The sequence below is a fragment of the Capsicum annuum genome, chromosome 3 (genome assembly GCF_002878395.1).
Source record: "Capsicum annuum cultivar UCD-10X-F1 chromosome 3, UCD10Xv1.1, whole genome shotgun sequence".
Lineage (NCBI taxonomy): Eukaryota > Viridiplantae > Streptophyta > Magnoliopsida > Solanales > Solanaceae > Capsicum > Capsicum annuum.
The window spans coordinates 12,498,170-12,508,877 of NC_061113.1; the positions used below are offsets into that span (position 1 = coordinate 12,498,170).

The window sequence follows — 10,708 nt, forward strand, 5'->3', positions numbered from 1 at the left end:
GGCAAAAAAAGAACATACATTATTGATTAATTCATTACAAATTAATTGATTTTATGTTAAAAGTATTGTTATTGTTAAAATCAGTTCATTACATTCTTAAAATTAGTCCCCACACCTCAATATGTGTACATTTTATACACTTACTTTATTTTTTTCTTATTGACTTTACATTATATTTTTCGTCGTGTGTCTTACATGTATAAGTATTTCGAGTTTTTTTATCGCTTATTTCAAAATAAAAAAATTAGAATATAACACTTTATTTACGCATAATAAAATAAAATCTAAAATAAATCATATTAAATACACGTTTATTTATATGTAAACATACTCTAAAAGAAGTAAAAACAATCTGAAATTAGTGTTATACTTCTTGATTTTTTGTTCTTGAATTCATATCAATATATGTTGTTTTGGGTAGATCGCTTGTAACATTATTTTGCGGTAGTGTTTTTCTATTACTATCTGTTGTATTATGTTTGTCTTGAGTCGAGGATTTATCGAAAACCACCGAGGTAATGATATGAATTGTGTACACACTATCCTTTTCAAATCTCACTATGTGAGAATAAACTGTTTATATTATTGCAATTCAAAAGATCACATTCTTCTATACACTATAATTCTTTTGTTAGAAATAGTCAGCTTATAAATAAAAATGTATATTTGAAAAATAGGACACTAATATTATATTTATCCTTATTTTATTTTATGATATAGTTGTACATATATAATATCATAGTTATCCTCATTTTATTTTATGATATAGTTGTACATTAATGTTAAATATAATGCTACAAAATTGTTTATAAAATTATCTTGGAGCTGTTTATTCAAATTTAAGATATTGTTTGTGTTAATTACTCTATCCACAATTACATGTTGTTAGTAATATAACATTTAATTTAGATTATGTTGCTGTGATCTCATCGAATAAATACTACATATATAGTCCTTAATATTCAAAGTATGATAATTATTATCCATGAATTGTACATAACTTTTCAATGGATTATCATCATCATCATCATCATTGTCGCCGTCGTCGTTGTTGTTGTTGTAATTATTATTACTACGATTATTATCCATAAAAATTTGCATGCTCATAAATTTCTAACACCAAATTTTTCTTTAGACATAATTATCTTAGTGAAACTCTTATCCTTATTTTAAAATTATTTAAAGATAAGATAATACAATTTGTATCTTTCAAAAGATTTAAGTTTCAATGAAAATTGATATTAGAAAGTTTGGTGATTTCAATTATACTTTGATAGAAAAATGATGCAATTCTCAAAACACCTAATGACAATTGAACAATGTGCATGTTATCATCTTGTATAAGCCTTTCACCAGTTTCATCATGTCCTATGATGATTTTTAAAAAGGCTTTTATTAATTTATTATCATGCACATCGATCATAGATTAATTCAAAAGTATTTACATGCATATGTATATAACGAATCAAGAAAGTAGATCTGAAGATTCTAATGAGTAATATACTTTCAACTTTCATACGGAGTACATAAATTCTAAATTACACAACATGCAAAATATGAAGTAAATATCTTCCAAACTACATATGACTAATTGAAAAAACACTATATATATATATATATATATATGAAAAAACACTACTTGTGTGTGTGCGCGCACACTAATTTTATATCCAAGTTATCTTTTGATACTTTTAGGATGTCCATGTGATCATTTTTAGTGAGTTTTCTTGTACATATAGAGAAAGATGTCTTCAAGAAATCAAATTAATTTTCATGCACAAAAAATTATGCGAGTTTGTATACCTTTATTTTATTATTCTTGAGTAACTGCATGTAAATCAACAAAAATAAAGTCAATAATTTTACTAAATACGAATAGTGGATGAAAAAAATTTAAAATCGAGTAAACAAATTTTAAGACACAAAAGAGCTTTAGACATGAAATAATGTAAAGCAGTGAGCCTTGTCATCATAAAATTATCTTTATGAAGAATAATATATAAATTATTATTATATGACATTGCTTTTGTATATAATGAAAGACAATTAAAAGGAGGACATTAAATTGTTATTTTTATATATAAATACACTCTTAAAAAAGTAAAAGATAATCACTGTGACAGGCCATGTATAGATTATAAATATAGGATTACAACATTCTGACTGATGTGGGGAATATCATCACAACTATTTTGTATACAAATATATAATATATTGTGTAATTATCCGTGACTCTAATAACGTTTACATATAATTATTTTAGAGCATCCACTCAGATAATTCAGCTAAAATTTTGAAACAGTAATCAAGATGTTATTTATTCAAATAAGATTCCAACAGTTTAAGTAAACACAATAGACAAATATTGATTTAATATTTTTTTAAATTCATAAAGAAATTTGTCTCATTATTGTATTAAAATTATTATTGCCGAAAGGTCTTTACATAAGGTCTTTACTCTGAAGGACACAAATGATCGCCTTCAGTTTTACCTTTGACCTCTAGGCATTAGCCTTGTCATCTATTAACCAAATTATACTATACAATAATTTACCATAGGCAAAGATAACCTCTAATAAATATTTTTGATCGAAAAGTTAATTTAAGATACACACAAATTATGTAAATAAAAAGCAACTTCCATTTCTCCCGACAAATCTCCCTTCTTCTTTTTCTTTTTTTCGCAAAAATAAAAATGGGTATTCCCTTAGCAGCGCACCTGAAGAAGATGAAGAAACCAATGAAAATATCCTGCAAACCTTCATGCATGTATCATATTATTACGTAAATAAAAAAAATTGGAAAGGAATAATACAAAGTAATTTTTTTATTTTGATTCTGAATAGAATAGTGTCAATAAAAGAAAAGTGACCAAACACTTTCTCTCTCTCTGTGCCAAATTATTTGGATGGCTTGCTACATATAAATTAACAATATATACAGAAATAGGAGAGAAGAAGGGGGGCAAAATAAAAACTGTCAGATATTTTTTTTAGAAAAAAAAAAAAACTGTTTTGGAGAGAGGGAATGGAAGTAGATAGGAAGATGAAAAACTTTTGTGAATTTATAAATTTTTGAGATTTTTTTTAATTTTATTTTTTAGTGAATTAACATTTATTTTAAATAAGAATTTTTATTTTTAATTAGTAATTATTTTGACTTATTTTTTTCATTATTTTTTAAAATTGTAGTTAGTTTAGAATTTTTAAAAATATTAACTTGATAATATTTTAAAAAATATATTATTAATGTGCATGTTCAGAATTTTGTTTTATTTTTTAATGTGTAATTTATATAGGAGTAATTAATGTATAGATTAGTTTATATATAGATATATATATATATATAGAGAGAGATTTTCTTTTTTAATAATTATGTTTAATATTTAATTATTATTAATGTGCATGTTAATAAAAAAATTTATTTATTTTTTAATGTGTAATTTATATAGGAGTAATTAATAGTTTGAGTTAATGAAGGGATGAAAACATTTTGAACGTGAATAGATCCAAATTCGACATGATTCATTTTGAGTTAATAAAGTGATAACTGAATAAATCTAAATAGTATCTTCAACATATAGTGATAATTGTGCTACCCTCTGTTTGAATAAAATGGTTTCATTTCCTAAATCTTTAGGTATTAAATTCTCTTCAATCTTATCCCTATATTTAGTTGATCCGAATCTCCAAAAATGTTGTCGCCCTCATGTCTGATTCTTCAAAATGCCCTATTTTTAAAAGATCTGACATGCACCCAATGACATTTTCAAAAAGGTCAAACAACATAGTTAGCACCCTCTTCGCCAACTTGTCCTGGCTCGACTAATTTCACGAGATATATGTCATCTTTCATCAATAACAGGTAATATGTAACTCTATTCATCAAGACCAGGAGATTTGTGAGGAAATCAGCTATCGTTTTTGTCTCTCCTTAGACTTAAACCTGAGACCTCATGTTTCTCACCCACTTCAATAACCACTACGCCACACTCTTGAGGTGCATTCGGTTCGATACTTTCAAAGTTCGATTCTCATAATTGAGGTAATAACATACTGATAGAAAAGACATTCATAATTTTTCCAATGCAAATCACTCGTTAATGTTATCCATATATATGATCAACGGCCGCATTAGAATTTTCATTGAAGGAGTTCAGAAGTAAATTTACAAACTAACCGAATGAAGTTCAACATATACTATATATACATAAAAAAATAATTTAAGCTGTATACAAATAATATAATTTTTCGTCGAATGGAGTTCGAATAAAACCTTTGACCTGAAGATGGCTCCACTCTTGTATATGATAAACAATTCATTAGGGAGGAATGTTCGTTATTTAGTTCGAAATTTTCAAAGTTCAATAATTAAAAGTAAATATCAAATATCGAACTTTCAAAATTAATAAGTCTCATACAGTAATCAAACTTTGAGAAGTCAATATTTTTCAGTGTGTTAAAATATAATCACGTGGGATTCAGCTCTTCTCCATTTTCATTTTCTCCAATTTTTTCAAGTTTGTTTGGATTGAAGACACATGTCATAATTTAAAATTAATAATTACAAGATTAATATTAGAAGAAAATGATAATTTTTTCTTATAATTTATTAAAATAAATTTAAAAAGAATTATTTTTAATATAGGAGACAAGTTAACAATAAATATAAGACTTTTATTACTTTTAAAATTTAATTATAATTAACTAATATAAATAATAATTTGTTTAAACTTACTTAATTATATTAAAATTATAAAAAACTATTCAAACATACATAAAAAATTGGAAAAAAATTAGCATTATTTTTTTTATCCCAGAAAAGCATAAGGTATTTGCACTACTCTCGTAAAATGGATTCACCATGTGGAAGGATTACATCACATGAAAATACAATTGATATTAGAGAAAGTTGGTGATTATTTTGTCATTAGACATTTATGTTCCTTTTTTAAGCTGCAGCACAATCCAATAATGCACAAGATTTTACTTAAATTAACAATAATGTCCTTAGAGCAATTTTTTTTACAACAAACTCACATAATGTTGAAGTGGCTCTTTAAGAACAGAATAAAATATTTGCACTACTCCCATAAAAGTGGGTCATGGAAAGATTACATCACAGGGGATACAATTGGTACTAAGAGAAAGTTCGGTGATTGTTTTGTCATTAGATATTTATGTTCTTTTTTTTAAGGTACAGCACAATCCAACGATGCACAAGATTTTATTTAAATTGACAATAATACCCTTAGAGCAATTTTCTTTTTACAGCATCTCTTTTTATATATAAAAATATAGCCCTCCAACTACTTTCAGTTCCACCACACTACTCATTTTCTCAATTCTTGAATATCCTTCTTTTCCGTCTTCCAGAAAGAAAATCAATTCTTCATTCCAAGAAAAATGGCTATTAGGAAATCAAACAAGTTGTCACAAAGTGCAGTATTGAAGCAAATTCTAAAAAGGTGTTCAAGATTTCTAAAAAGGTGTTCAAGTTTGGGAAAGAAAAATACTAATGCATATCAAGAGGATCAACAAGGACTATCGATGGACGTACCAAAAGGACATTTTGCAGTTTACGTTGGAGAAAATAGAACAAGGTCCATTGTTCCAATATCCATCTTGTCACGACTCGAATTTCGAGTACTCCTGCGAAAGGCTGAGGAAGAATTTGGATTTAATCATGACATGGGACTTACAATCCCATGTAACGAAGATTTTTTCGAATCTCTAACTTCATCAATGCTAAGGTAAATAAATAAGATAAAATTAGTCGAGTCAGTAAATTTCAACCAAAGAATAAAAAGGGTAGTGCAAGAAGATGATGAAGAAACTTGGAGTTAGTGTAAAGTATAGGTGGAGCTACTAGGTTATCTGAAGTAAATTTTATTGCTTCCGTTCTTTTTTTTTTTTGCTTTTGGCTTTTGGGATCTTTGTTTTTACTGTTAACGGGTATGTTTTTAAATCTCAAAAGTCTGTAATTTTCCTCACAGTGGTTATTTGTACCCTATGAGAGAATTAACTAATCTAGCTATCTATATATATAACTAGTATACATATTCATGCGATGTGTGGATAATATTAAAATATATATTTTTTTAATCTTTCAAGACACTTATGGCATGTTCAACATCACCACATCATCTTTATCAAACATATTTAATTCCTTAAAAAATTAAGTATTATGTATTTCAATTATTTATATATTTAATATTTAAAGATATTAAAGATCTATGATGATTCAAATAGACTTTGAGTTTGAACTCTTTCCTTTTTTTATTCTCAGTACTCTATTTTATTTTTTAATCATTTTTTGTTTGAGCCACGGGCCAGCCCAGCCCATATTATTCAAGCCTTACGAGCCACGGGCTTATATGGGCACTGTTCTTAAGCAGGCTGCAAAAATCATAGCCAACTCTATTAAATAACAAGCTGAGCCGGGCCAAAATTGGGCCTGACTCGTAATGACAGCTCTACTGAAAGGGATGCTTTGCCTACATGACGCACGTCGTTTCCCCTTTCAACTCTAGGCCTGTGGATACTGAAGGATAACATAAGCAGCACTTGGGTGAAGGAGTATAGCATCAATTTGTACAACTTTGGGTTACTGCATATGAAGCCCTTACATGGAATAAGAAATAATATTACATTTGGATACGCTCGTCTTCTTTGACTTAAAAAGGAAATCGCGTCAGCAGAGTGAGAAAATGTCTAGAAGATTCGCTCTGGATCTACCGGGAAAGCTTTTTTCTATAGGAAGCAGTGCATCATAGTACTAAATGTCCTCGGACTTGCAGACAGTTTTTTCCCGTTGTTCACCATTGTATCATGTCAACACGACAACTTATATTTCTCATTGGGAACTATAAGGGGTCTTATTGATCATCGACTTGTGCATAAGCTGAACCAGACACCATAATTATGAAACAAATTTCTTAGTTGTTGAGATACATGTAGTGCTCTAGAACCCAATATGTTCCTCCAACCACAATATTTAAGAGTCAAAAACTAGAGTAATTGCACATAAATGCAGAATTCAGACATGTTATAAACTTTCAAGTAGAAATCTAAAATACTTGTAGTCCGCATATCCGAAAAAAATATATGCTCGTACCTGGTGTTTACATCAAATTGAACAATTTATCCTTTATGAATAGTATAACTTAAAAGTGAAAATGCATATCGCTTAACCAGAGTTAAGAGACATTTATTCAATTCACTGTGTAAATGAATTGAATAAATACTAAAAAAATCTCTTAATCTTTGAACCAACAATACAAAATGTTAGTTCATGTTGAGCAACAACTGCTCCAAGATCGTTTAGATCCTTCTCCATCGTCTTTTACGAGGCTTACCCTGTTAATAGATAACTCGGCCTTGTAGGAATCCGAATTCAAGACCTTACGGCTGACATTGCTGTAGATTTCACGGATGACAATCTCGAAAGCCTTGTTAACGTTTGTAGAATCTAATGCAGATGTCTCCATGAAGAACAATCCTTTTGCTTCTGCTAGCTTCCGCCTTCTTCAATACTAACGTCTCTAATGTTGTCCAAATCACATTTGTTTCCACCCAGCATCTTCGCGACTGTTGTATCGCAATGAGCTGCATCGTTCATCAGATTTCAAAACTTTAGTAATTCTGCTGCCTCAGACACATACATATTACGTAAAAGAGAAAACGAAAGTCATGACCGAATAGTTCCAACCTATGTTGCTCGGACTCCTCAAGAATGTGGACTGGTGCGTGTCCGATCCTCCAAAAATAGTGTAACTTTGAAGGATCTGACACGGGTGCGGCAACATTTTTGGAGAGTCCGAGCAACTTAGGTTCCAACCAAAGTACAGAATGGCGACAGCAACGTTCCCAGTGAAATCCCAAAAGAAAGTAAATGACAGCTGATGAAATATTCACTGATAGCAAAATTTCACTTGTCACATAGTAACGACTACATTTCCTTTCGTGGCGTCTTGGATCGTGCATCAAAACTAATCACGAACTACAAGTAGGAGTAAACATATAGACAATCATAGTTTCTATTTGTACCAGTTAAATACATCTGCCCAAACCGATAGCAAATAAGTTCTCTTTCTGGATGTCTCCTTATGAATTAGATCTATGTTGCTCGAACTCCTCAAAAATGTCAGCAGATGCATGTTGGATTCTCCAAAAGTAGAGTATTTTTGGAGAATCCAACACGGGTGCGGTATCGGAAGTGAAGAGTCCGCCCAACATAGGACTAGATTAAATTCAGAAGAAAAAATCCTATCTCCTATACATCCTTTTTACCTACACAGCAGCACATTACGAATAAGTTGCTAGCGCTTTCCTACTAGAATGAAATGAACAGTTAATTTGGATTGTTTGAAGTACATGTTTCGACACATATAGAGAAAGACTGTCGGTCTTTAGTTAGGTTCATTCAGGTTCAATACTGATATCCATATCAGTTTTACTTCCTATTCTTCCAAAAGGTTTGAAGAACTTCGCCATATTTTCGAGTGAAGATGCAGATCTAATATAATTAACTAACAATGATTGAAGCATCCCTTTTAAGCATAATCACCAAATATGCAAACATTTAGACATTTTCCGTCAGGCGAAGATAGAACATGCTCCTTCAAAAGAAACTCAAGAAAAATGAATGAACATCTTCATGTATCTGGGGAACAAAAATGGGAGTAGTAATGGGCAAGTAAAACACCCTAGTAAAACACCAAATCTTATACCATATTAGGATAGCTTATGGATCTCCGATCTCTAGTTGTCACAAAATAATTTGCAATGGGATTCTTATTTGGGCGAGCGACAGTTCTAGCCCCACCTAACACGACACCAAAAGATGATCGAAAATCAGCTCCCCTTTGAGAGAGAGCAACATAAATCACTCTCCCTCTTCTTATTTTTGCCCACTGATTCTTCTATATACACACAAATACAAAAAAATCCTTCCGTTTTTGCCCACTGATTCTTCTATATACACAAAAAGTTCCTTCCGTTTTTGCCCACTGATTCTTCTATATACACACAACTACAAAAATTTCCTTCCGTTTTTGCCCAGCGACAGTCTCCTTGTTACCTCGTCTCCTTTCGAAGGTGGCATCACCACAAAGGCAGATGGGCTTGGCGATGTGGCAAGCGCCACTCATAACACTGGTCTTATGATGCGGTGGTGAGGCTGTTTCGCGTCTACAAGGCCGTACTTAATTTTCCAGATGATAACACTCAAAAACACCGAAGATTTTCTCAAGAAGCTTAATCATAAGAATGTCGCTGGTAATAAATAATAATTAGTCCAACCGTATCCTCTCAAATCTGACCAGTGCAATCAGATCGTCTTCCAAAGCAGGCCGCGGTGCGGTAAAGTTTGGGTTGCCTATCAGAATCCTCAGTTTCGTAGTTATCGGACGGTTACCACAGATTCTGTTCTGGTGTCGCCGGCACCCGACAAGTACAATAACTACGAAACTCAAGATTCTGATTTATAGCAACGGAAACCTCACCACACCGCCGCTTGCTGTGGAAGACGATGTGATAGCACTGTCAGATCCGGGAGGATATGATTGGAACAATTATTATCATCACTAACATACTTAATAACAAGCTTCTCGAGAAAATCTTCGGCGTTTTGAAGGTTATCTCAGGAAAATTAGTGACGACCTTATAGCCGCGAAATAGCCTCACCACCGCATAAGCCCTAGCAGCTTTCTCAGGCATATCAAAAGTCCCGAGCCAGCTGCTTATCTCAGCCGTGTACTTTCCGCATAACGTCTTCCTCACACCCCCATAATGCACCTCATCTCGAGAGAACCTCTGTCTGCCGCCTTGCTATCTTTCTTCTGCGTCATATGAAAAACGGAAAGAATACTTCTGTATTTGAGTGCATATAGAAGAATCAGTGAGCAAAACGTAAGAGGGAGAGTGGCTTATATAGTTGCCTCGGGAATTTGTGTGGTTCACTTATTTACATGAAAACTGACTAGATTCATTTAACATCAAGAAAATGACTTACATTCCAACTTCAATATTTATTAGATTAGATATACATATTTTTAAGTAAGATTTTTTACTTACCAAAAATTATAAAACAAGTAACAAATTAAATTACTTTCCAGAAAAAAAAAATGTTTTTTTTTTATTTCCCATCCGGTGTCCGGCGCCTGCATTGAAGCCCTGACTAATCCGGATCGCGCGTTGCAGGGCCCATTAAGGTGACAGCGCTCCCAACAGAGTTTTCTCCATACCTCCATACCCAGGGTAGAACCCTCGACCTCTGGTTAAGGGTGGAGCAGCCCCATCCACTGCAACACAACCCATATTGGTAAGAAAAAATGTTTTATTCATTGTATCAAACACACTCTTAGTTAGCGGCATATTCATGTTTTATTCCGAGACGGGGGAGTGGTACATACACATTTGTATCTTCCATTACCTGTCTGATGTTATGAAACTACATACCCTATCGTCTTCTTCTTTTTTACGCTAATTAGTTGCTAATGTTCTCCTAGAATTGAGAAACAATCAACTTTGACATGTCATCTATATGTCCACGTTAAATAGACAATAAAGAACACTGTTGAAACAATTCAACACGTAATGATAACAGTTCAGGTGAACCAAACTCAAATATAAGGATTAGTCCTACCTTTAGTTTGGTGATTCAGGGACATCATCGATATCATACCAGTTTTACTTCTTCCTAAAAG

The 10,708-nt window shown here is 31.7% G+C and overlaps 1 protein-coding gene and 1 long non-coding RNA gene across 2 annotated transcripts; one reads left to right on the plus strand and one right to left on the minus strand.

Annotated features, from left to right (window-relative positions):
* Positions 1-5,326: 5,326 nt before the first annotated feature.
* Positions 5,327-5,909, plus strand: LOC107866472 (auxin-responsive protein SAUR50-like). Its single transcript, XM_016712524.2, has one exon. It carries the CDS (start codon positions 5,406-5,408, stop codon positions 5,754-5,756), a length of 351 nt encoding a protein of 116 aa, XP_016568010.1. The 5' UTR covers positions 5,327-5,405; the 3' UTR covers positions 5,757-5,909.
* A 1,185-nt stretch (positions 5,910-7,094) lies between these two features.
* LOC124897000 lies at positions 7,095-9,983 on the minus strand. Its single transcript, XR_007053390.1, has 2 exons — positions 8,732-9,983; positions 7,095-7,607 (listed from the first exon to the last, which is right to left on the minus strand). It is a non-coding gene; the product is annotated as an uncharacterized LOC124897000 (long non-coding RNA).
* Positions 9,984-10,708: the final 725 nt, after the last annotated feature.

What these genes read in the sequence shown, in the direction of transcription:
- LOC107866472 (XM_016712524.2), top strand. Translation starts at nt 5,406, where the DNA reads ATGGCTATTAGGAAATCAAACAAGTTGTCACAAAGTGCAGTATTGAAG.